Consider the following 27,932-nt stretch of genomic DNA (forward strand, 5'->3'; position numbering starts at 1 on the left):
TTTAACTTCATAACTCTATAAACCATTTGACTTTATCCCCTTGTTTAGAAGATGAAAAACTATTTTAACTTTAACATACATATTTTAATTAGTAGCTGTAACCATTTGTGCTACATTTTACATGCAAATTTTATTGCTGATGCACCATCAATAACTCTCGGAGACTGGAAGTGAACGATAGGTTTTTATTAACAGAAAAAGGGAGCACGACATCTCGAAGATTGAGGGAGGATTTATACAGGGGTCTGTTGGAGGAGCCACAGGAGCAGTCAGCAGAGGGGCGTGTCCAGACAGGTATACATAGTTTACCACAATTGCTAACTGAGATATGAGTTATTATCCTTCGATCTCAGTATGATTGAATAGCAGAGCAGTTACAAGAGGCAAAATAGCCTATTCCTGAATCTATTTGTTATTTTTATTTTGTAAGTAAACTGCAAACTGCTTTGAAAGCTGCCAACTCACTCTGGCCACTACAATATATTTCAAAACAGGTCAGATTGTCCATCCTGGTGGCAGTGTGGGAAAACAGTAATATACATGAAGCTTAACAAGGGGAGTCCTTTGACAATATATTGGTGAGAAATAATTTTATGAAAAGCATTTGAACATCTTTAGGAATTTTATTGCATTTCAAGCAAATTATATATACCGGTACTTACAAAATGCATACACATACAATAGAAGTTACAGCAGTTCTATATGGGAAAAGTGGCAGGCTAAATTATCATTTTTAGTATGGAATTTACTAAGATGCCTGTTTAATATATTTTAAGCTCTATTTGGCCTGTGATTTTTTCCGAAGTGTCTCCTGAAAGAAGTCATTGCAGGCAACAGTTAGAGCAGCAACTAAAATAACAAATTCATTGAAATCCACCTCATTGTCTCTATTGGAATCAAGATCTTTCATGATATTGTCCACTAGTGATGGATCCTTCTGAGCCTGAAAAGAAAGGAGAAGACTGATTAGTCATTTAGCATAATAGGCACAACATTATTAAAATACCACTAAATAGAATTGTCAATTATTCAAAAGTTATCCAATGACCCAGAAAATACTGCAGATTATTTAAAAATTGATCATAATAGCACAGAGTGAATACAAATAAATAATAAAACTTCTATGAAAATTTACACATAAATTTCAATGGTAGGGTATTGTTAGTCACCACCGATAAACTTATATATCATTAAATGTCACAAGAATTCCCAGAGATAAGATAACAAATAAATTAATGTTTTATTTAGCTCTATGTAACATGGAAAATGGTCAGCTGGTGCTGTAGTGGTGTCCACACCAGACATGGAGGCGAGTTGTCCTGGGTTCGAATCTGGTCCACTCCTTGCATGCTTTCCGTCTGTGCTGATTTGAACATTGATTCTATTGGCTCTCCTCCATTATGTCATGTCTAAGCTTGGAGAAAATTAGAAGCCGGACATTTGATACATCCTTTAATTTTGAACAAGTCTGGCGACCCTTTATTCAATATTTTCACATGATTTAATTTATTTTTATTTATTTATTTTTCTTTATTCTCTTTGGGGGAAATCCTTATCCATGAAGGTTCGGAGATGACTGGAAGGATGTGTTTTTTCTCTCTCTTTTTTTCTAATTTTATCCTCAATTGGACTGCCCAATCTTTCTTTTTCTTTCCTTTTTTTCTCTTTCTTTTTTTTGTTTCAGTTTAGTTAGTGGGGTTTTTTCTCCTTATCAATAAAATTTCCAATCTTTTTTTTATGATTGTTATGAGGAGTTGTAGTTTTTTTGACCATTATATATAACAGCATAATATTTTACCTATTTGATTTTGATATTATATACTTTTTGTTTTTACTATTGCTGTTTATATGTCTTTTATATTATCTACTTGTTAAACTCCTCTTCCGATTTGTATATTCTTTATTTGGAAATCAATAAAAAAGATCGAAAAATGAAATGAAATGAACATTGAGATAGCAACTGGGCCTCATAAAAAACAGACAAATGCTAAGGAAATGGCAAAGGTTGCCACCTGATGTGCCACAAGGTGTGGAGAGGAACAAAGACAAAATGGAAATTAAAACTTAAAATAAAATGATAAAGCTACCATAATGGGCTATCACAATAGGCTACCAAAATATGCATCAGTTTTGAACAAATAATAGTTCGGGTGATAAAAGTGATTTACTGAAATAATAGAATTATTTAATCACGTGTATTTACTATTCCCGCTGTAAAGTAAAGCTTCTATTACTGATTCGTGTAGATATAATAATTGTGCTTTTAATGTACAAATTAGCTCATAAACATTTTGCAACAGATTTTTTTTTCTGGAATTGAAAATTGGGATTGATTGATTGAATATGGGGACTATGTGTTAGCAGAAGCCATGGGGATCATTTGAACTTAAACCAACCAGCAGGCAAAGTTAAGATAGGATCATAACCCCATCTTACATTCAGCCCCATATTAACCAAAGGTTAAGTATCATTGGAGAGAAGTAGTCCATTTGTTTAAGTTAAGATTGCTTCCAGTGAATTAGGTGTTACCTTCTGCCACTATGATTACTTGAAGTTTTCAGATGAACTTGAACAATTGGAGAGCTGAAATTATAGGTTTGTAAGTTTATTGACAATGTCCATTGTACATCTCAGAGAAACTCAAATATGCTGACATTAAACTGTTTCCATTTCCCCCAGCTTTCTGGGCATTCAAACAAGCTGAATTGTGTGAAAGTTTATTTCCTTCAGTGAAAGATATTTCTGTTGATAATAAGTAGGCTACGCTGGTTGTACATACATTTGATAGTTTTAATTTCCCTCTTATGATTCTTCCCTAGGTGCTGGAATTTAGAATGAACAGTAAAGAAGTTGATGAGATTTACTTGAATAATGTCTGTAAACCTTGCCACCTTGATGCATGATTTGAAATACTTTGCACTGACTAGAATCTATCAGCAGCTGCCATTGAACCCTGGAGCTGACTGCATCTCAGCTGATAGAATAAGAGAATGTTGCTATACAAACAGATTAAGCCTTTATCTGCTATCATCGCCAATGAAATTTATAATAGAAAATGCTTGAAATGTGTAGCGCGTTGTTTAGCATCTAAAAAAAAACCTAAGTGGCAGGATAATGTTTATATTTGACCCTCAATTGCAATGACATGCCATTTTACTCATTTGCTGATATTGACTCATCCTTTTCTGCCTTTAATCTCCCCAAAAATAGAAACTATTCATTTAAAGTAGTTACATTAGGCTACTTTTAATTCAGCTAATCCCACACCTACCTCTGGGCTATTAGTGGGGTTAGAGACCAATACAGATGTCATAACAAGACCCTGCTTCCAACACGTATATTGTGTCACTGCATGCATGCAATTATTGTAATGTATTTCAAAAATAATATATTATATTTGAGTTTTTTTATTTGGATATTTCATTTTAAAACATTTGAAAACTTTTTTTTTTCAGAAAATAACTTCCGCCTGAAAACCTCAATTCAATCAGCTATCTGTGACAGCCATTTGTTTGACATTTGAAATTCTGAGGGAGAAGGGGAGAATGGGGCAGGAATTTTGAATTCTAAGCCCTCAGTTATTGCAACACGCAACACAAAAACAAGCCCTCCCAATCTCTGAACCTGCACTGACCATCAAGCACCCATTTTTAATAATCCTACACCAATCCACGTTGTTCTCTCGACATTCCTGTCAGCTTCCCCCAGATACTATCACCCACCAACACGTTGGGGGCAAGTTACAGTGGACAATTAATCTACCACCCCAAACTTCTCTGGGATGTGTGAGGACAGGGGGGCACTTTGAAGAAATCCACTTGGTTATAGGTATGAACTCCACACCAATAACATCAGATGTCAGGGTTGAACCCAACGGCTGGAGCTGCTCGCTCTGTTAGCTGCTTCACTACGCAGTCCTCGTGCAAACCCACCATACGTCACACACTCGTCAGTAAAGGGATAAGTAAACAACACCAGATATGGAAATTGGCATCTTTAACTGGAAAAACAATTTCTTCAAAGCTCACATGGAGACTAGGTCCACTAATCCCCAGCATTAACAGGCCATAAAGCCCAGGCTTTTATTGATTTGCTCCTTGAGAGCTTTATCAGCTCTGATGAATGATCTTTGATCCGACTCTTTAACTCTTTTTCTCCTTCCAGAGATGCTACTTGAGCTGCTAGGTGTTTCTAGCATTTTCTACTCTTGTTTCAGTCTTCTGGCATCTTCAGTTTTTTTAGATTTTAACACTAATTTATTCAGTTACTGAGATACCGTGCAGAGAAGGCCCTTCCTGCCCTTTGACCCACGCTGCTCAGCAACCCCTGACTTAACCAAAGTCTAACCACGGAACAATTTATAATGACCAATTAACCTACCAAATGGTATGTCTTTGCACTGTGGGAGGAAATGAGAGCACCTGATGGAAACCCACTCCATCACAGGGAGAAAATAAAAACTTACAGACAGTGGTGGGAATTGAACCCAGGTCGCTGGTGCTGTAAAGCATTGTGCTACCCTCTGTGCTACTGTGCTGCCCTTTCTTTTGAAGCTAAGTCAGTTTCTACTTCTTTGGATCGATAGGCATGTGAATTGGCTAGCTTTCCCTATAGAACATGTCTCCAGAATTCCTAGTGCTAAATTGCTGTTGATGTTATCCCAGTTTTCAGCTATAACCTATAGAAAGATGGTTGGATGACTGAAGAAACCCTTGGAGAATTAACTCTCTCACTAATTACGCATTTCCCAAAGGATTTTGTCAATCTGCTGCCATTGATGAAAGCTTGCAGTGGGATCTGGACTAGCTGGAAAAATAGCAGATGAAATTTAACGCAGACAAGTTGGTTGGACCAACCAGACTAGGTGAGCGTTAGGACGCTGAGGAGTGCGGTAGAACAGAAAGATCTGGGAATACATGTCCATAATTCCTTGAAAGTGATGACACAAGTGGATCATTAAAAAAAGACTTTTGGCACATTGACCTTCATTAAGTCAATGTATTGAGTATATAAGTTAGGATGTTATGTTGAAATGTTACAAAATGTCAGTGAGGCCTAATTTTGGAGTATTGTGCCCAGTTTTGGTCACCTACCTAAAGGGAAGATGCAAATAAGATTGAAATAATGCGGAGAAAATTTTCAAGGATGTTGCTGGAACTTGGGGACCTGAGCTATAGGGAAAGGTTAAATAGGTTAGGACTTTATTCTCCAGAACTTACAAGATTGAAAGGAGATTTGATAGAGGTATCCAAATTACGAGGGGTATAGATAGGGTAAATGCAAGCAGGCTTTTTTCACTGAGGTTGGGTGAGTCTACAACTAGAGGTCATGTGTTAAGTGTAAAAGGTGAAATATTTAAGGTGAACATGAGAGGGAACTTCTTCACTCAGAGGATGGTGACAGTATGGAATGAACTGCCAGTGCAAGTAGTGGATGTGGGTTGATTTTAACATTTAAGAGAAATTTAGATAGGGACATGGATGGAGGGCTTTGGTCTGGGTGCATGCAAAATGGGACTAGGCAGATTAATGGTTCAGCAAAAACTAGATGGACCAAAGGGCTTGTTTCTGTGCTTTAGTGTTCTATGACTCTATGGTGAGATCTGGCACAGCAGAAACTGATTCACACCTACAGGCATTCATATGGACTAATGCTTTACCTTCACTTATAAAGATTAAATGTACAACTTCATAAGTCCAAGATAAATCCAAGATAATTCCAATGAGAACTAAATAGGAAATAAACCTTTAGGAACTAATCAATAGTTCACTTTATTATATTTAAACTTTAAAAGCCCAGATTTGCCTGGTACAACTAAAATATTAGCAACACATACAAAATGCTGGAGGAACTAAGCAGGCCAGGCAGAATCTCTGTTTACTGTTTTCTACAGATGCTGCCTGGCCTGCTGAGTTCCTCCAGCATTCCGTGTGTGTTGCTTGAATTTCCAGCATCTGTAAATGTTCTTGGCTTTCAACAAAAATGATCATATGGAGAAAATAACTTAAAGCTGTTGGGATTGACTGCTTTCATTGCAATTCATTCTTTCCCGTGATGGTGAAGTGCTGTTGAGACACGATCACTTGCCATTACATTCTAGGTTGCACGGCTAGTCCTACGGTGAAATTGGGTCAGAGGTTCAAGGACTTTGACCCAGCAAGGTAGCAGTGCAGTATTCCCAAGTACAAGAAATATATACCTGAAGAAACACAGTGCGGTCACCTCAGTGTGCCATTACCTCTGCTGATCATACAACAAAAGGGAGGAGCTAATCACGGATGGAAACATAACATCTGACACTCAGGCTTATGAACCAGCCAGTTCATTTGTTAACCTCTAAAATGTATAACCAAATAACCAGTGACTCACAAGAATGGAATACTCCCATCTCAAACTTATCTTCAGCAACTAATTAGCTGAAACACTGGAGAAATATCATTAAAAATTAAGGTTATTTATTTATATCATTTTTCTCAGGATTCGGTTAGTCTCCCTCACAGAGTGTGGTTGTAGGTCAGAGGAACTTTACAAAAGGTTCAGAACAAATAGATAAAACAGTGTTTTGCTTATCCGTGGTTGAATGTAACCAGTAATTGTTTACAGCAATTAATTGCAACTAATTGATACAGAAATCAACATTGTTTTTGAGCTATTCTTTTGCTCCTGGTGATGATTTGATGAATCTTTCAATAATGCCTACCTAGCTGCATCATATTGAAGATGGCTTATTCTTATTTATAGATATGGCCTTTGTGCAATAAATTACAAGTTGAACCAATGCAAGGCAGTCAACATGTTGCAGTAAAATGGAAAGTTCGGTCTGACTAGACTGGTAGCATGGTGACATAGTGGTTAGCACCACGCTTTTACAGTACAGGTGTCCCGGGTTCAGTTCCTGCCGCTGCTTGCTACGTTCTCCCTGTGACAGCATGGGTTTCCTCTGGGTGCTCCGATTTCCTCCCACAGTCCAAGGATGTGTTGATTGGTAGGCTAATTGGTCATTGTAAATTATCCCATGATTAGGCTAGGGTTAAATCAGGGATTGCTGGTAGCATGGCTCAAGGGGCCGAAAGAACCTATTCCGCGCTGTATCCCAATAAATAAATAAACCAACAGGGATAATTTTCACGTGAGTGAGTGGAAATCCTGTAATGAATTGTCAAATAACTCAGCAAGATGTTGCACAAGAGATACTTTTGTAATGACAAAATATATGGAAAGTATGGAGTAAAGTATCAACATTTTTTTTTCAGATGCCTTGCCATTCGGCGTGGGCGATTATGTCTCTCCATCCATCACGGTCCCTGACCCTCCGAATTGTAGTTGTTGCCTCCTCTGTTTCTAACCGTGATGTTAATCCATCTATCATTCTCATTCTCTGTCTGCCTCTGCTTCTTTTTCCTTCCAGCCTTCCAGTTGTAACTCAATGTCCTAATGTCTCTCTTCGCATGATGTGTCCAAAGGATTTTGATTGCTGTTTTCTGGATTTTTTTAAAGTAATGTACATTTTGTTTTTGTTCTCTGTAGAACTTCTTGTCAGTATATGATATGTATAGCATTCTTCTGAGGAACCACATCTCTGCTGCATTGATTCTTTTTTCCATTGCATTTGTCATGGTCCATGACTCGCAGCCATACACCAATATAGGAAGAATGTAGCAGCTGAGAGTTCTAAGGTGGATGTCAATTGCTATTTTCTTTTTCATTAGGATGTTTCTCAATTCGGTAAATGCTGTTCTTGCCATTGCTATTCTTGCTTTTATGTCTGTTTCGCATTTGCCATCAGATGTTACCCATGATCCAAGGTACTTGAAGTTGTGAACTTATTTCAGGATTTCATTTCCCAATACGATCCTGCAGTTTGGGATTTCAGGTTTCTTTGATATTACCATTACTTCAGTTTTCCTTTTGTTTGAGGTTAGTCCAAGTCTTTCGCTCTCTCTGTTGATGGTAGATACTAGTTTCTGTAAATTTACTTCGCTGTTTGCTGTCAGTACTGTATCATCCGCATAGCAACGCATAAATCAGAATAAAAATAAAGCACTACAGTAAATTGTTATGATTAGAAATGAGAAATATGAGGAGTCAGTATATTTATTCCTGAGAGACTGGATGTAAGTTGCATAAAGCTCCTGAAATTGTGTAGATGCGATGCTGAGACCTTATAAAGCACTGGTCAGATCACACTTGGAGTATTGAGAGCAGTTTTGGGCCCCTTATCTAAGAAGAGATATGCTGGTGTTGGAAAGAGTCCAGAGGAAGGTCATGAGAATGATTCCAGGAATAAAAGGATTATCATATGTAGAGTTTGTGATGGCTCTGGAATTTAGAAGAATGAAGGGTGATCTTATTAAAACCTATCGAATATTGAAAGGCAAAGATAGAGTGGATGTGAAGAGGACGTTTCCTATGGTGGATCAGAAGCACAGCTTCAGAATAGAAGGACATCCACTTAGAACAGAGATGAGGAGGACTTTTTTTAGCCAGAGAATAGTGAATCTGTGGAATTGATTGCCACAGATGGCTGTGGAGGCCGAGTCCTTGTGTATATCTAAAGCAGAGGTTGATAGGTTCTTGATTAGTCAGGGTGTCAAAGGTTACGGGGTGAAGCCAGGAAAGTGGGTTTGAGAGGGATAAAATCAGCCATGAAGAAATGGTGGGCTAAATGGTCTAATTCTTCTCCAATGTCTTATGATCTTATGTTCTTACAAGTTCAATCTCCACTTCTCTAAACTGATTCTATGACCTACAGACTCATTTTCAAGGACTCTTTAAAAATCTTGTTCTCAGTATAATTTATTTTATTTACTCAGTTTTTCTTCTTTTACACATTGGGTGTCTGTCTTTGTCTGTCTATGCAGAGTTTTTCGTGAAATTCTGTTGTATTTCTTTTGTAAATGCCTGCAAGAAAATAATTCTCAAGAGAGTGAGCTTGGAGAGAAGGAGGATGAGAGGGGACCTGATAGAGGTGTACAATATGATATGAGGCATAGATAGAGTGGACAGCCGGAGACTATTTTCCAGGAAGGAAATGGCTAATACAAGGGGACATAACTTTATGGTGTTAGGTGCGTGGAATGCACTCCCGGGGTGGTGATAGAGGCAGATACAATAGGAACACTTAAGAACCTCTTAGATAGGCACATGAATGAAAGAAAAATATGAGGTTTATGTGGGAAGGAAGGGTTAGATTGGTTCTTGGAGTAGGTTAAAGTTTTGTGACAATGTCATGAGCTGAACGGCCTGGACAGTTCTACGTTCTATATAGTAAGATACACATACTTGGATAGTAAATTTACTTTGAACTTTGAATCTTGTTATCAAAGCTTATTGATGAAACAAAACTGGGGTAATTAGCAAACATATAGTGGACTGCAATAAATTTCAAGAGAGCATAACCAACACCAAAAATCTATGACTGGCTGTATTTTTTTATTTTGATCAAAATGTGACACTGAGCTGCAGAATGAGGTATTAAGGAATGCAACAAAGCCTTAGATCTTTAAGGAGCATCAAAGCAGGAAAGAAGCAACAGACCGACTTAGGGTGGGAATTCCCAATGATAGGCAGAGTTGCCAATTATTGAGCAATTAAAATTTGGGATACACAGAAGCCAAATCTAAAGGAAATGCAGATTGGAAAGATGTAACAATGGAACTGATGTCAATGACATGAAAAGTCTGGGTCATGGTAGGATCTGAAAAATGAAATGGGAATTTGAAATGTGTTTTCATTTATTACTTCATGGGAGGTGAGTTCAGTTGGCAAAGCCAAAATCTATTGTCCATTCCCAACATGCTTTGGATCAAATGGCTTTTTAACCCATGTTCGAGGAAAATGAAAGATCAAAGAGTCATATTTTTGGTTGTCGGATAAATAGAGAAAAAGAGGCCAAAGTGGATAAGGACAGCATACTTCTAACCCTTAATGACATTAGTTAACCGGCTAGGTTCAACGACAATCCAGTATTTGCATTGTCTTCATTACTAATTATAGCTTTTAATTGAATTAAATTGTTTATCTGCCATGTTGGGACTTGAATCATTTTCCCAGGTCATTAGTCCAACCATTGGATCACTGTTATCACTATCACCATTCTATGACATTCCACCTATAACCACAAGCTATTATAGGGCAGTGAGCCCATGGTGATGGATGCTATGACGCGGTGAGCTGGAAGTAATATAGGCAGAAGGCATTTGAGAGGACCTGTTCATGGAGAGCAGAAGATGAGAGGGCAGCCGCAAATAGATAACAAAATAATGCAATGTGCAGAGGAGAGAATGTCAAAGTTACAAGGATAAAATTTGAAATCAAGCAATGTAGAAGGAAAACAAGCAATAGATTTATCAAAGATTCCTGAGTTCACAGATTACAGCTTTTGAACAGAACGGAGATGGCTTGTAAAATAAACACTGCACACCTTGCAGTCTATTCTATATCAGGGAATCTAAATTAGACAAGCTGGTTGAACATCATTTTACTGACCATAGGTCTTTGTTTCCTGTCAGATTACGCCATTCCATTGCGAGTTGGAGCTTCTCAGTCTTTGACCATCAAAGATCCAGACCTTTATGCTTCTCGTCTTTCTGCTAGGCAGCATGTGGCTGTCTGGGCTTAACAAAAATTCATGACCTTCACCAGAGCATCTTCAGTATATTTTCTTCATGTTAAATGCTGGTGGAGTAAAGTCAGTGTACCAGTACATCTATTGTACTTATGTCGAAGATATGCATTCCTATCTACAGTGGTCCACACTGCTCTTGTCAGTTCTTTCTTTCTTCTACCAGACTTTTGGGTTACTTCAGCTTTCACCACTTTTCCAGATTTTCATCCATCCCCTTTCGAGTGAAACTAACCAGCTATAATTATTTACAAACTTTGAGTTCCATATATTTTTTTTTTGCTTTTACTTCCATCATAGTGTTCCATGATAGTGAGATACTAGCTAACTACAGGCCTATATCAAATCTTCTCTTCCTGGGTAAGATTCTTTAGAAAGTCATTTTCAACAAACTCAACAACTTCAAGAATGAGAAAAATATTTTAGAAAAGTTTCAGTAAGGTTTTAGAGCAAACCACAGCATGGAGACAGTCCTTACCAAAATTGTCAGAGACCTTAGGCTTAGCACCGATGCAAACAGAGCCTCAGTTCTATATCTTCTAGATCTAAGTGCTGCCTTCAACACAATTGACCACAACATTCTCTAGATTGCTTTGAGAACTGAGTTAGCCTCTGTATTGCCTTATATCCTAGAGAGAATTTTTTTTTTGTCTGTCCTAGAGACCAGTTTTCTAAGATATATGATGCACTTTGTGATGTTGCTCAGGGAATCTGTCTTGGTTCCCTACTCTTCACCCCTGTGTTCCCCCGTGGAGATATCATTAGAGAGCATAAACCTGATTTCTACAGTTATGTAGATGACACACAATTGTTTATCTCATTTGAGCCTGATGATAATAACAATCTATCTTCTCTGACTTCTGGTATGGCTGCAATAAACAAATGCATGAGCAATAAGTTTCTAAAATGAAATGAAGATAAAACTTAAATACTTTTGGCTAGTCCCAAAGCCAAAAGAGATATACTTCTTGATAAGCTTGAGAACTTGGCTTCCCTTGTAAAGTCAGAAGTAACAAAGTGGATGTTATTTTAGATTCTGTTTTGAATTTTAAATCCCACATAAAAAAGTGACCAGTGCTGCATTTCTACGCTTAAGAAGTATTGCAAAGTGAGATGAACACAGATGCTTAGTGCAGGCAGTGTTAGAGAGCATGTTCTGGCTCATTGTAATTTGCCTTCATATGCTATATGGTAAAAGACCACACCTGTCAGTGGCACATCATAAGACACAGATCCTGCAGACGCTGGAAACCTTGAGTAACACAAAAAGTGCTGATGGAACTCAACAGGTCAGGCAGCATTTATGGAGGTTTATAAATAGTGGATGTTTTGGGCTGGGACCCTTCGTCAGGACTGGAAAGGAGGGGGAAGAAGCAAGAATAAGAAGGTGGGGGGTGGGTAAGCTGGCAGGTGATAGGTGAGACCAGGTAAGGGGTAAGGTGAGTGGTTAGGGAAGCAGGGATGAAATAAGAAGCTGGAAGGTGATAGGTGGAAGAGGTAAGGAACTGAAAAAGAAGGGATCCGATAGGAGAGGACAGTGGACCGTGAAGGAACGGGAAGGAGGAGGTGAACCAGAAGGAGGAGATGGGCAGGGAAGATGGCCTTTTTACGGCTGGGATTCCGTTGAAATGTTTTCTTTCATTGTCATCAATATCTGCTATGAAATAAGATTCTATTTCTTATGGACCTCTGATTCACTTGTGTTATAATTGGAAGACTTCGTCAGGCAAAATTATGAATCCCAGTAGGACATACGGATTTGTCAGTCATGGTCTAATTCAATGCAGGACAGGAGTGAGTGTCTGGATGCCTTCTCTTTTCCCTCCTTTTCTAACCCCAGTATTATTACATCCTGGTCATAAATTACTTTATGACCAAATGGTTGCAAGCGGTCTTGATCTCAGAGCCACAAAATCACTACTTTTATTTCTATTCCATTATCCCCTGCAATTGCATCCCCCTCAGCCTCCTCCTTTGGATGTCAATAAAAAGATGCATAGTTAGTGTATTGATATAGCCAATGTATAACGCCATCCCTAGCAGTGAATTAAATGGTTTTTAACAGTCTGCAGGTGTAAGCCACTCAGAAAGTTAACACCCAGTCACAGACTTATTCGTAGTAAACAGCATAGGGAATGCTCTGGGCTCTCCCCATCAAAACCTTTTCACTTCACTTATCTACACTGCACCTTCTCTGTAACTGTAACACATATTCTGTATTCGGTATTTTTTTCCTTTTTGACGTCATTGTATTTTTCTATGGAATTATCTGTCTGGATGGCATGCAAGCAAAGACTTTCCACTGTACCTCAGTACGTGTGACGATAATAAACCACTTACCGACCAATTACTAATCACCAGCTACCAATTACCATGTTCCTTAGAGATCCTTAGATCTGACTGTGATGTACGAGGGAAACCTTGGAGATCGTCAGAGCAAACACTAAAACATGCAGCTTGTGTAACTGTGGGTTCTGATAGCCTGGGATATTTTGCTGCAGCAATCTTTGCTCCCACTGAGCATCAGAGTTCATTGACATACAAAGAACTTCAGCACATGATACCTGTTCAAACAGATTTGGATAGAGCAAAAATATCATATGCAAATCTGTGGGTTTGGGAGTGCTCAAGGCCTTTAGGTTCTTGATTGAATTACAATATATTACAATTTAGTATCTTAATTTTATTGCAAATTGTGTGTTTTTTATTTTTGTTTTAAGCGTTGAAATGTTGATTTCTGTAATAGAATAAACTAATTATGATTGACTTGACTAATTCATCAACAGAATATAGTAACAAGCCTTTATATTTTATGAAATGTTTGTATGCTTAGAAAACAGTATCACACTATGAACTGTTCCTTAGATTTTTTTTTAGAATGGGAAGCTTTTTGGAGAAAAACAATGATGAATTTGAAGATACTGTATAACACCTTAAGTGTATTTGACGTATCACCAAACCAGCAATAAAAACATACCTTAGGGAATCAAGCACAATTTGATTGACAGCCATGCCACCACCATTGCAATCATTCAATTAGCAACATTGACTAGCAACGTCACTTGCACTGCCTGTTTCATATACCAAACCTAATATTTATAAGCAAATTTTGTAAAAGAGTATATAGGTGCATAACACATGTTATCCATTATCTATAACATTCCTCTGATGGTTAAATAAAAATCCCTCTGAGCATTAATGTTCTAATGAAGCCCATTAATCATCAACATTATTCAAACATAATGCTTGGTAGAAGAAATGGCAGAGAGTGCTCTTCTAAGGTCAGGAATAAAGGGCATTACTTGGATGTGTGCCGCAATAGTTTTCACTCTTCCTGACTCACTAAGACTTAATGCCTACACAGGGAGTTTGTAATGGAAAATACTTCCCCACCCCCAGAAATGACATCCATCTTCCTACTTTAAGCAAAAAAATCATCAAAGTGATGGATGTCAATAATTTATTTTGGATTATGCACCTGTGCAATCCTTTTGGGGATTAAATGTTAATTTCTATCATTGAACCATGGACAATTCTTTGAAGACAGTGGTCAAAAAATGTTCCTTGGAGATCCTTAGATCTGACCCTAACCCTAATGTCAGCTTCCAGCTCTTGAGCTCCATGGCTTTACCAGAACACGTTCAAGCAATTTTTTAACCATAATGGTGATTTCTGCTTCTACCATCCTTTTGGTTAGTGAATTCCAGCCCTTAATCACATTCTGAGTGCAAGATTTCACTCAACCCTTCTAAACTTTCTACTACTTAGTTTAAATCTATGCGCCTGGAGCTACAAATTGACATGATACAGAACGAAAGGAAGAAGCAGGTTCTGTGATCCACAGGATCAGTCAGGGATTGACATTTGAAACTAGATAGTCTGCAATGTGCAGGGTTGCAAATAGGTCTGAGTTTTTTTATACTTTCCCATTTGTGACAAAGTCACCCCATGAAAATCCCTTCAGTGAATTTGCCAGTTTGTGCCAAACTGAGACATTAACCTCTACAGTCGAAAATTACACAGAATTGTGTAGTATTTTGCAACACAGGAATATACCACTTCCTCTAACAGACCCATACTTGACATTGTGCTCCGTTTCAAGTTTTCTTCCACCTTCTTTCATTTCACTCCACCATTAAGTCCTTCTGTTCCTTTCTCTAACTGTATTATCTACTGTTGTCTTAAATGGATTTATGCATTCATACTATTTAATAGCAGGTTTTGTCTCAAATCTTTCAGCTCTGGATTTAGAAATCAAACGCAGACCAAAACAGTTATTGAGTTAAAGTTTAGCTCAGCTGTTCTGGCAGCAAAGATTTACGTTTTGCCTATATTAGTATCCAATTTGCTTTTCAAGATAATGTCTAATTCTGTAGTAGTGGATCTCATATTGCTTTGTAACAAGGTCAAACTCTTGAAATTACTAGTGCCAATTGAACTCAATAATATTTCTTGCTATATTAATACTATCCGTTGAACTAATATAACTAAAGGGATGATGAAGTTTTTACACGTATTATTTAGACCACACTGCCTGAAAGTATGATGGAAAGTATGAAAGTATAATTAAAGAAAAAGTGTTTCCTGATCTTTTGGGAAAGAGCAGGGGGATGGAACTGAAGGGGGAAACTCTTCTAAAGAGCTATCACTACTTGAAAGGCCTATATTCATGATTCTATAATACATTTTAATCACATTTACATTGTTAATGGAATGATTGTTACAGCACAGGTTATTCACCCTATCTAATGCCAGTTGTTAATAAAGTAACACATCTGTCCCATTCCTTACTCTTTCCTCACAGACTTGTGTGTATGTGTGTGAGTGTTTTTACCTCACATCCATTGTTCCCTTTTCACAGTCTCCATTGATTCTGTTCCCACTGCCCTACAGAGAGTGGCTGCAAATCACAACTACTCTCCATGTGAAGAACAATCCACAATCCATATCGTATCTTTCGTCCAAAAATTGTAAACCTGTTGCTGACTGCGGGACTTCCTCTATTAATGGCAACAATTTCTCTTTAAGCAACACTCGGGATAATGAAGGGTCTTGGCTTGAAACGTCGACTGTTTACTGGTTTCGACAGATGCTGCCTGGCCTGCTGAGTACTTCCAGCATTTTGTGTGTGTTGCTTGGATTTCCAGCATCTGAAGATCTTCTCTTGTTTATGAGTTTCCCTTTAATTATCCTATCTAAATCCCGAGGGAGGTGAAATGTTTAAGGATAAGACTTGGGAAGAGAGTAGATCTTATTACTGATACCTAATTTCCTTAAAATAACACTCCAAGGTTTGACACAACTGCTCAACACTAGTAATTTTCTCCACAAGGTGAAGCTAGGGAAAGTCATGAACTGCTGACTGAGACACTCAGAAAATAGAGTAAGAAAAGATGAATAAGATCATAAAATGGTGGAAACACCCATCAGGTCAGGCAGCATCTGTGGAAGGAGAAGCAGGGTTATTGGTTCAGGTCGAAGACTCTCCGCCAGAACGGAAGAGAAAGATTCTGTCGCTCTGTGGAATTCAATCCGTCCTTTTCCCCTTCGCCATGTTTCTTACCGCCAGGAAATGTTGCAGCTCGTGTTGCAGAAGGTCCCTGAGTTCGCCTTTGTCGAGCTTGTACTTGTCCCCCTCCTTGCCGGAGTACTTATGGAAGACTTGGATGAGCGAATCCATGGCTCCTTCCAATTGGGATGGCATGGTGGCAGAGTTCTGAGGAACAAGACAAAGTCTAAACCTTAGAATAACTCTCCCGCTCTCTCTCTCTCTTTCTGTCTCAAGCAGAATACAGATGCAAAGTGATTCGGCTAAATGGCACATACAAACGGGCTGGCAATCACCTAAAGTTGTCCCGTATAGTTGGGTGAAATCCTGTACTGGCTACAGAAACCCATCCACAGCCCGAGTGTGTATGATTACCGCAATCATTGCATTACGCGAAAGAAAACCAGCGCGCTGTCGCTCAACTCAGCAACTTCGATCAGAAATTTCCCCCGTAAAAAATCCACGTACATACATTAGATCAGAACAGCCGAATAAACCAGAAAACTAAACGAGGGCATGATTACCTTCTCTTGGAAAGATAACAAGGATCAAGCGGGCGAAAGGCAGTGGACTAGTTGGCAACTCTCGGCTGAATTTATAGCAGAAATATCTTTTTAAACACACCTATTCCATCAGCGCATCAGCCAATAATAAGATAAAAAAACTTCGGCCGGCGGGATACAAAAGGAAAAACAACAGCCCTCCCAAGGTGCTGAATTAAGTGTTCGTTTCTTCGCCGCATGTGGCGATGCCACCCGTGAGGGTCACCTATGGTTATTTCCTGTCTCTCTACAGACGGCGTGTTCTCCAACAGGGGCTGGCCACCTCTATGTAAACAGGAACCATACTATACAACACACTTTAACGGGCTTTCGAAAATCGAGCCCCACTTTCCTATTACCAATAATTTACCCATTAGCGGTATTCCTTCATGAAATAATTCGTGCTTTTAAGAAGCCGCTACTTTTTTTCTGAGTCTACTGCGAAAGAACCGCGTTATCAGCGTTTGTTATTGTTCCTATTGGCTCCTGCAGCAGGTGTCCTAATCCCCTTGTTGGATGCACTTTTTTCCTTCCTTTCCGTCTCTCTCTGGGACGTCGAACTGTTCAAGGATAGCATGCATTCTAAAATAGCCTGTTAATTAAACACTGTGCCCATTTCCTCTCCACAGCTCCCTTTTCTCTCTGAGGCACAGCTTACCAGGTACAGGCAATACAGCAACTGGCAGCTCCAAAGCGCAGTGAAAAAGGAGTCCCAGACTGCTTCACGAGGAAGTAATCCAACACAATTTGACAGTGAAGGAGATGTTTAATAAAAGTTTTCAAACCTCAAAGAAAATAAGGAGGACATGCCAGAGCCTAGGGCTTCAAAAACAGGCAATATCCATTAATGCAATGTTCAAAATTCAAAGTAAATTTACTATCAAAGTACACATATGTCACCATATACTACCCGGAGATTCATTTCTTTGTGGGCATTCACAGTAGAACAAAGAATTACTGTCTAAGTAAATGACGTCCACTGCCTCACCTTTGTCCTCCCTGCTTGTTGCTTCCTTGAAGAACTCTTAACAGATTTGTCAGGTAAAATTTCCCATTACATAAACCACGCTGACTTTGACTTATTATATCATTAGTCTCCAAGTACCCTGAAACTTCATCCTTTATAATGGACTCCAAAACTCTCCTAACCACTGAGGTTGGGCTAACTGGCCCGAAATTTCCTTTCTTTTGCCTTCCTCCCTTCTTAAAGAGTGGAGTGACATTTGTGATTTTCCAGTCCTCCGGGACCATGCCCGAATCAAGTGATTCTTGAAAGATCATAACCAATGCATCTGCTATCTCTTCAGCAACCTCTCTCAGGACTCTGAAATGTAGTCCATCTGGCCCAGGTGACTTATCCACTTTAAGGCATTTCAGTTTGCTTTGCACTTTTTCCTTTGTAATAGCAATGGCACTCACTCCTGCTCCCTGACACAGCTGGAGTCTTCCACAGTGAAGATTGATATAAAGTACTTATTAAGTTCATCCACCAATATTTTGTCTCCCATTACTATCTCACCAGTGGTCCAATATCAACTCTCACCTCCCTTTTGCTCTTTATATAACTGAAAAAACTTTTAGTATTTTGTTTTATATTATTGGCTAGTTTGCCCCCGTATTTCATCTTTTTCCTTCTTGTAGCTTTTTTAGTTGCCTTTTGTTGGATTTTTAAAACTTCCCAATCATCGAACTTCCCACTCACTTTTGCTACTTAATATGCTCTTTCCTTGGCTTTTATGCAGTCTTTAACTTTCCTTGTCAGCCATGTTTGCCTACTCCTGCCATTTGAGAACTCTTCTTCCATGGGACATCTCTCCCCTGTGCCTTGTTAACTATTCCCAGAAACTTGAGCCACCTCTGCTCTTCTGTCTTCCCCGCCAGTATCACCCTCCAATCCACTTGGGCAAGCTCTTGTCTCATGCTTCTGTAATTCCCTTTATTCTACTGTGATACTGATACATGTGACTTATGCTTCTCCCTCTCAAATTGCGGTAGGGAGAGGGGGGCGGGTTTCAATCATATTATGATCACTGCCTCCTAATGGCTCCTTTACCTTAAGATCCCTAATAAAATCTGGATTAGAAACAGAAACATAGAAAACCTACAGCACAATACAGGCCCTTCGGCCCACAAAGTTGTGCCGAACATGTCCCTACCTTAGAAATTACCTTGGGTTACCCATAGCCCTCTATTTTATTACACAATACCCAATCTAAGATCGCCTTTACTCAAGTATGTGCAAGACAAGCTCCTCTAAAATGCCATCTCGAAGGCATTCAACAAATTCCCTCTCTGCAGGAAGCAACCAGACTCTCCAAGATAGATCTGTGCAATGCTTACAACCTAATTTGCATTGGTGAAGGGTGGTGGTGGGGAAACAAGTGGAAGACAGCTTTCAACACCTGCACTGGGCACCTAATGCTGCCCGTTAACCTGGCCAACACCCTTACCCTGGAAAATGACGTGCTTGGAGCACGTTGAATCAGTTTGTTTTTGTGTAATTGGACAACATTCTTATCTATTCCCGCTCTCACCAGGAACATGTTCAACATGCCTGGAGGTTTCTCAGATGGTTCCTTGGGATGAAGCTTTATGCCAAGCCAGTGTGAATTCTACAAAGTGCAGGTGTCATACTTGGGTTATATCCTCGGTATTCAAATAAACCTGTATAATGATTAGGCAGTTACAGAGTGACCCAAAGCATCTATGGTCAAACAGATGCTTCATGGGGTTTGCAAACTTTTATCACTGCTTCTTCAGAAACTACAGTTCCATTGTGATTCACACAAATGCACTCACCAAGAAGACCTATGCAGGATTCCCATGGACGTGTGAAGCAGAACAAGCATTCTCTGGGTTAAAGTGACACTTCAGCATTCCCCCTGTGCTGCAAATTCCAAACTTATTCCATCCATCTATCATAGAGGTTGATGCATCAGATGTCAGAATTAGACCTGTACTCTCCCCGTAGATAATTGGCTGTACCCCTGTGGTTTACTTTCCTGTCGCTTGACTCCTGCTGAGTGGAAATATGATGTCAGGAACTAAGGATTTCTGGCTGTCAAGGAGGTCCTGGAGTCATGCCAATGCTGGCTCACCTTTCTGGTATGGTATGGGCAGACCATAGAACCTCGCCTATATTTGTGATGCCAAGAGACTCAACTCTCATCAAGCCCATTGGACTATTTTCTTCACCTGGTTTAATTTCATACTCACCTACCATCCTGGCAGCAAGAATACCAAAACCAATGTTCTCACCTGCCAGTTTGACATCGCTGAGGACAATGCCAATCCAGAGGCCATACTTCCTTGATCGTGCATAGCAGCTCCATAAAAGTAATTTGGCAATAGGAACAGAGGCGAGTGCTGCCCAACAGTTGGCTTCCCAACTGGGTGTTTGGAGTGGGGTCACTCTAACCATCTAGTTGGCCACCTGGGGATTCAATGGACCCTGGAATTTACTAAATTGATGTTGCTGGCCATCTGTGTCTCAAGATGTCCATGACTTCGTCTCTGCCTGTCCCACTTGTGCCCGGGAAAAGACATCACGTTAGTGCTCTGCTGGTCTGCTCTGCCTGTGCCTCACCAACCCTATCCCACCTCTTGCTAGATTTCATCACTGGTCTGTCTCTGTAGGATGGGAACACTACCACTCTGGTACCTGATCGAGGACCACAGTTTACGTTGTATTTTTGGAAGGCTGTTTGTTCTCTTTTGGGAGCCACAGCCAGTCTCTCACCTGCTCTCCACCCCCAATCTAAAGGCCAGACTGAGAGAGTGAATCAGGAGCTGCAGACAACCCTGCACTGCCTTGTCCCTTCCAACCCCACAACGTGAAGTTACCAACTGGAATGGGTAGAGATTGCCCACAATAATCTCCAGATGTCCTTCACTGGCATGTCACCCTTTGAATGCTGCTGCTGTTCCATAGCCGTGTCATAAGGGTGTCATAGCCGGGGGTGGTAGTGGGGAAAAGCCCTCACTACCTATAAAGTGCTCCAAATGGCGTGCGACTCTAACAGCCTCTGACAACCAAGCCCAACTCTTGGCCTTTACGTGTGGCTTAGGTACTAGGCCCGGTGGAACTGTTCCTACTGACAAGAGAAGAAGCAAAGGTGGACTGCTGGCACCTCAAAACTCTGTAGTTGCTTCGGGCAGGTGGGGCTCATCAGCCTTGGACGGCAGCCTGCCTAGGAGAAGGAAAACTCTGATTTTAAACCTCCACTGCAATGCGCCATACCCACCCATGGGAAAGGCTTTGGAAGTAAACCCTGAGGATGAAATCTGGATTCAGAGTCCCTAAAGCAGTTTGATGTTGTTTAGAACTTCATTCTATCAACCTCTGCGACAACACTGGTGCCAAGCTGTATTGGCGCTTGCTCTTCCCTTGGACTACATCAATGATGTGGAGAGGGGGTACCCACTGCATGGGTAACAGCTGGTTCTTCAAATCTTCCCACCCAGGCTTGCTACCTGGAGAGTCACCAGAGCAAGCCCATGATCTTCTGGGGCCAGGGCTTCTCTCCTGAACACTCAGAAATAAAATGCTGGCATGTTGATTGGCCCTGCTGACAGGTGAGGTCTCTCAAGCCAGGGGAAAAGGTCTGACTGGTGTCTAGAGATCTTCCTTTGAGAGTGCTCCAGCCTGCACTATGTGGGACAATTTGTAGTGGAGAAAGCTATCAAAAGAGTCTCATATAGGCTGCACATAACATCATCTGTGAAGATTGACCCAATGTTGCATGTTTTGCAGCTTAAGCTGGTGAATTCCTCCCCCCTTGCTACAGTCATTCCCCTTCCCTTCCTCCCCACTTGGTGGATGGGTCCCTGGTCTGTTTTGTGCTGTGCCTCCTGACATCTAGCCTGGTGTGCAGCAGGGTCCAGTACCTTGGTACGGCCCAAAGGAATGTTTTTGGGTTCCAGCTCATGACATCCCGAACAAGTCTCTCACTGGACTTCCAGTGGGTACAGGTCTCTGGCACCTCCGGAACTGTGCCTAGGTAGGGGCCTCTTATCACAGCCAGGACTCCGCTGCGGAGTCCTGGTGCCCTTGTAGGCGGGCAGCTGAAAGGGGATGGCGATGACGCTTGTGAGAATGCATACTCCAACCAGTTAGGGTTTCTTGGTGGTTGTATTGAATCGCCTTCCTTTTGTTTCAGACTCGCTGAGTCCTGACCAAAGCACAGTGACGGCAATGCTCCACACTTTCATTAGTCAGGAAAGAAGATTACAGTTTAGATTGACACTGTAAAGGTGTGGTATTAATTTAGTATTAAGTTACTGCTTCCCAGCCACAGTGACAGTGTTAGTTTGAGAGTTTTAGCTAGTGCCCTGTTGGCTTCGCGCTTATTATTTTCCTTTAGTTCTGTACAGTTCTTATTAAAACTCAGTGAACTGTTCATTCCACTCTGTAAAGGAACATTATTTTAAAATGCATTATGTGTTCTTTCCTGGTTCAGCTCAGGATATTTGCATACGTATTCTCAAACAAAGGAGATGACGCACATGTCCAAAGCCACAAGGAAACACATTATTAGAACCAGCATGCATGCAATACAAAAGGGAAAACAAATCTCTGTAGCAGTACAGAAATCAAAATAATGCTTATCATCGACTAATCAAGCTGATCTGGAGGGGTCCGCTCTCCCTCTCTCCCCTGAGTCAAAGTCTAACTCGACATACACTGACTCTCTTGACATATTGTCCCCTATCTCAACACTAGTCACCAGACATGACTTAGCCTAGGACAAAACCTCTTGCACCAAGAAGGTGCCCCTTTTATACCCTTCAAGATCCCCTTACATGGGTATTTTTCCATGCATTTGGTACCTGCTCTTGCACAATGACCTTGCCTTCCTGTGAAAAATATGTTTTTCGCCATTTTCCTGCAACTTTCTCAAAACATTGCTATGGACTGGTTCTCTTGTACTTTCTCAAGACAATCCTTCTCCAAACCAACAGAACTTTGTCTTACAGATTTCCATTTTATTTTAGCATAAACCAAGGAGGAAAACATTTAACTTTTTCCTTACACTCCACCCCTTGATTCCTCATTGGTACATTATATAAAACTTACGGTGAATACAAGTTAGCTAGAATTATTCTGATATAATTAAGCAATAGGATTATTATAATAATCTAATAATTCTGTATAAGCAATAAGCTCAAATAAACTGCTTTTCAATCACAACTAATATGATTTGTTCATGTCCACTATTCCCCAGTTGCAAACTTTATTTTGAATAATGCAAATCTGAAGATAATTATCAAGGTTAAATTTCACGGACGTGTAGGTGGCATCGTTGCAATGTGGATGTTTTCTTTTTCTGTAGCTGGTCTTTGTGTGTTCTTCTTCACAGTTCAAGCAGTGACCTCTGCTCAGGAGAAAGTCCATGCCGTCCACAAGATTAATTCCAGGCTTTTATTTCACCGAGAAAACCCAAGTACTGTATCCTTTATTATCAGTCTTATAAGAAGTTAAATCATTCTGGTTTGGCCATTTTCTCACTGTTCAAACACGAGATGGTCTGTCCGTTGTACTGATACCCAGTAAGTGTTACTGTCTCCATTTGCTACAACCTCCCCCTTGCAGACCAGAGAATTTGGAATGTGCACCCATATTTACCTCTCATTATGGGAGCCCTTTCTTCAGTAACTGTTTCCTCGTCTGGCTCTAGGCTACACTTGATCATCCTGGCCATCGGCGATCCTTGGGGTAAAGGTCTGTTGTTCAGATTGTAGAAGGCTTGGCATGGTACAGTCAACCACCCCTCTGAGGTGTGAGTTGGTGTCAAAATACAGATCTATTGTTTTAAAAGTGCATACATTCTTTCGATTACCCTGATGCATGAGGGTAATAGGGGATGTGGTATGCCCAATGAATTCCTCTGCTGCCAGCCCAGTCTTTCACAGCTTACCCCGAGAAGTGAAACCCATTATCTGACCGTCTTTCTCAAGAGTCTATTTAACAACCAATTAACTTATGTGTGTGATCCTGGTCAGCTTTTGTGCAAGTAATTTCCATTACCAAACCATGGTAAGCAAATATTTAAATCGTTGCTGCTGTGGCAGGTGTCCGATGTCATCAATCTGCTATTCTTGGGCTGGATCATCTTCCCACCCACCCCTTTTATTGTGGGTTGTTGGCTTCTCAGGGAGGGCTAACAAGTATCCCGTGCAGTAATAACTTCTTTTGTCATGTCTACTGTTAGTTGTATACCTTGTTGTTTAGCCTATTTGACCGTGCCATGTACCCCAAATGTACCAGGTGCAGAACTGCACCTGAGACTGGTTCATCTCAGCAGCTCCCCATCCGTGCACGGTGGCTTTCCAGTGACTGGAGCCATCCGTAAACCAGGTGCGGTGTTTGTCCGCTTCAGCAACTATGATACACCACAATTAACAGGAGAAAGAGGCACTGGTGTGGGGGGTTCTGCAGTTTTGGTACTGTTTCTAACCACAGGTATGTGGGCTACACTTTTGTGTAATTTGCTGACTCCCACAAGTCCTTATTAGCTTGTTCTGTGGTGTACCACTTCCATTTCACATTAGAGCGGGGGTTCCCAACCTTTTTCATGCCATGGACCAATGCCACTAAGCAAGAGGTGCATGGAGCCCAAGTTGGGAACTCTTGCTACAGAGGCTTGCTGTGCTCTCCTCACCGATAGTGGAACTCTTTGAGGACAACCATGAGCCATGTCATAATGGGGAGGTCAGGTCTCATAACTGCCTTGCTTCCTTCTGCCTCTGCCAAGGCCCAGTAATAGGCTAGCAGCTGTCTTTCAAAGGGCATGTGTTGTTCAGCTGTGTTGGGCAGGGTGCCAGAGGCAGGGCCTGGGCTAGTTCTTCCTTGAAGGCCTTGTATGCCTGTTGTATTCTGGACCTCATTCAAAAGTTGCTTTCTTCCTAATTACTTTCTCTAAGGGTTGTGACAGGACAGTTAGGTGTGGTATATGCTGCCTACGTTATCCCAGTAGCCCCAGGATCCTTTGGGTCTCGTGCTTATTGTTGGAGTAGCCATTTTGTTTACCTTATTCTGTATTTTATCTGGAATAACTTGATGTCCTGAGACCACTAGACTGTCTGGCTTGGCCCCTGTGTTTTCTATGGATTCACCACCCATCTTCTGTCCATTTGTGGTTTACTAGTATGTCCAGGGCCTCAGCTGCTCCTTCCTCAGTAGATCCTTTTAGCACGATGCCATTGACATAGCGAACTACCTGTATATCAGGCGGGAGAGCACGTGCATCAAGGTCTCCCGCTGTCACTCCATGACACAGGGTAGGGCTATGCACTCATCTGTGAGGCAGTCTGGTAAAAGTGTACTGTCTGCCTCCCATTGTGAAGTTAAATGGATCCCAAGACTCTGGCACCAGGTGAATGGAAAAGAGTGTGTTGGCCAGATCTATCACAGCGTACCGTTTCTCCTCTCCCTGTGACATTGCTTACACGAAGGTCACTCATGTCGGGGACAGCAGCGGTTAATGGAGGGGAGTGTTTACTTAAGCAGCGATAATCATCTGTCATCCTGTTGCTACTGTTGGACTTCTTTACTGGCCAGGACTATTAAACTCAAACGTTGCACGTGTGATCACACCTTGTTTTAATAACTCTGCTCTGAGACCTCTGTATGTCCTCCCGCTATTAGGTACTGTTTCACACGAACCATGGCACTCGATGGCGGTGTAGTAAGAGGCACCCGCTTACCTACCCCCACTAAAACAGTTGCTGTTAAGATGCCAAATGTGAGCTTCCTCAATCTGGTCAGCACTGTTACCGTCTGAGCTTGTACTGCCAGGCCCTCATGTGTGACGTTCTGCTCGGATCTCAGTGCCAAACCTTCAGGGCTGTCACCACACTGACTATCAGTGCCATATCAGATATTGCCCTCCCAACTGTCGGGGTCCCATCCTTTACCCATTACTGCTCTCATTTCAGGCTGCTGATCACTCACCTTTGCCCAGTGCTCCTGCTATGCTCTAAGTCATTTACATGCTAGGGTGGTTTGCTGGGATTTAGCCTTGTCAGCTTGTTCAAGGGCTGTCCTAGCGGATTCAGCTGAAGTAAGATTTTGCTGTTCCATGATTCCAATTCTGTCATTACGGCAGACAACCTTTGCTCTGCTATCCTATACATGTCAAGTGCAGTTTTCAAAGCATACAGCAAACTCCAACGAGCCATTCCCTTACCGGCTTCCAGTTTAGGAAACCTTACCTTACTTACCAGAGTGGCTGCCATGCCCAGGACATCACCTCTACTGCTCTCCATCTCAGCTCTCTAACATGAGAGTGGGCAGCCCTCAGACAACATGCTGGCCACTGCAGCAAAACCATGAGTGTTGTCCATCCACCCTGCTACCTTAATCTCAGTCTCATCCTCAGATTTGTTCTGTGGTTTACAATACATAGCAGCCATTATGCTGAATCTTGCCTGTAGTGCCAATTTATAAACCAAAAATCATTTTAATATCTGTTACGAGTTCTTTCCTGGTTCAGCTCAGGATATTTGCATATGTATTCACAAACAAAGGAGATCTCACCCATATGTAAGGCCACAAGAAAACACTTTATTATAACTAGCATACACGCAATACAAAAGGAAAAACAAGTCGCTGTAGCAGTACAGAAATCAAAATAAAACTTATCATCCACTAAGCAAGCTGATCTGGAGGGGCCCACAAATCCTACGACTGTTCTCTCTCACTCTCCCTTTCTCTCTATGTCGAACTCTGACTCAACATGACGCATTGACTCTCTTGATGTACTGCTCCCTTTCTTAACATTAGTCACCAGACATGACCTAGCCTAGGACAAAACTATCTCCTGCAGCATCAAGAAGGTGCCCCTTTTTATACCCTTTGAAACCCCTTACACGGGTATTTTTCCATGCATTTGGTACCTGCTCCTGCACAAAGACCTTGCCTTCCTGTGAAAAACATGCTTTTCACCATATTCCTCTGTTATCTATAGACTTGTACTCCAGTAACTTTCTCAAAGCATTGCTGTGGACTGGTTCTCTTGTACTTCCTCCAAACTAACAGCATTTTGTCTTCAGACTTTCATTTTATTTCAGCATATGCCAAGGAAGAAACACTTCTAACTTTTTCCTTACAGTCTCTTCCTCTGCACTTGGGCCATCTCTGAACACCGTGCCAATACGATAGAATCAATTAGCATCTGGATACATGTGTGTCAGTACTGAGAGCTTATAATGCTGGAGGAGGCTACAGAAGCAGATTGGGAGATCTGAAAAGGATGTGTAATTTAACATTGTGATAATGGGCATTCACTTCATCTGCTTGGAGTCAAGGCATTGGAAAAACAATTGTGCAGCTGGTCATTTAGAACACTCTCTGCATACTCGCCTGGATACTGAATCCTTGCACATTACTGTAATCCCAGGAATGCCCACTGGCATTATGTGGTCTCATAACCAGGAAACCTGGTGTTCATGCGGAATGGAAAGACTTCCTAATTGAAACAACACTTATAATTATGACTTAGGATCATAGAGGCACAGAGTGTCGGGGCAGAAATGTGTGAAGTTGCCATTACTAAGGAGAAGGTTTTTGGGAAAGTGAAAGGACTGAAGGTAGATAAGTCACCTTGATCAGATGGTGTATACCCAGGGTTCTGAAAGAGGTTGTGGAGGCATTAGTAATGATCTTTCGGACTCCAGGTAAGATGGCGATTGCTTAGCTGCTCCGAACTTTTGTTCCGTTACTGTCGCTATCTTTGCACTAAATGTCTCCATTTTTTAAACCTTAGTTGGGAACTTTTTCGGTATCTCTTACTTGCCTGTGAACACATCTAACTTACAACATCTAGCAAGAGTTCTAAATCCAGGAGAAAGGAAGCTACGGCTCTCTCAGACAAGACCCTGGCTGCGCTCGGACAGCTCCGAGACGAAATTTTAAAGGAATTTAAAACCGCTTTCAAACAGTTGGAAGACAAACTGGATCGGATCAACGATAAAGTGGACAAACATGCTGAACACTTACCTCGCATCGATTCGACTTCTGAAGATTTAGAAAGTCGTGTTCGATACTTGGAGACTCTCTGTTCCAACTTAGAGGAAAAGTGTAACAAACTCCTTTCCAAAATGGTGGATCTCGAAAATCACAGCAGACGCTGCAATCTTAGAATTCTTGGATTGCCAGAGGCCACCGAACAGGGATCAACAGTGAAGTTTTTCGCCGAGTTTCTCTGTGAGATATTCG

General features: G+C 41.0%; 1 protein-coding gene across 3 annotated transcripts; it reads right to left on the reverse strand.

Moving 5' to 3' along the window:
- Positions 1-240: 240 nt before the first annotated feature.
- s100z (S100 calcium binding protein Z) lies at positions 241-27,912 on the reverse strand. 3 transcript variants are annotated; one of them, XM_073047670.1, is made up of 3 exons: positions 27,714-27,912; positions 16,188-16,340; positions 241-943 (listed from the first exon to the last, which is right to left on the reverse strand). In XM_073047670.1, the coding sequence occupies exons 2-3, from the start codon at positions 16,326-16,328 to the stop codon at positions 779-781; spliced, it is 306 nt and encodes a 101-aa protein (XP_072903771.1). In that variant the 5' UTR covers positions 16,329-16,340; positions 27,714-27,912; the 3' UTR covers positions 241-778. The 3 variants fall into 3 exon arrangements, with proteins under 3 accessions (XP_072903771.1, XP_072903772.1, XP_072903770.1); XM_073047671.1 differs by lacking the exon at positions 27,714-27,912 and adding an exon at positions 17,373-17,414; XM_073047669.1 differs by lacking the exon at positions 27,714-27,912 and adding an exon at positions 16,697-17,003.
- Positions 27,913-27,932: the final 20 nt, after the last annotated feature.

This window comes from Hemitrygon akajei, chromosome 6 (assembly GCF_048418815.1).
Source record: "Hemitrygon akajei chromosome 6, sHemAka1.3, whole genome shotgun sequence".
Lineage (NCBI taxonomy): Eukaryota > Metazoa > Chordata > Chondrichthyes > Myliobatiformes > Dasyatidae > Hemitrygon > Hemitrygon akajei.

Coding starts and splice junctions, on each gene's coding strand:
- s100z (XM_073047670.1), bottom strand. CDS start 16,328: ATGCCATCCCAATTGGAAGGAGCCATGGATTCGCTCATCCAAGTCTTC. Junction 944..16,187: donor AGCTGCAACATTTCCTGGCG/GTAAGAAACATG, acceptor CTTTCTTTTCAG/GCTCAGAAGGATCCATCACT.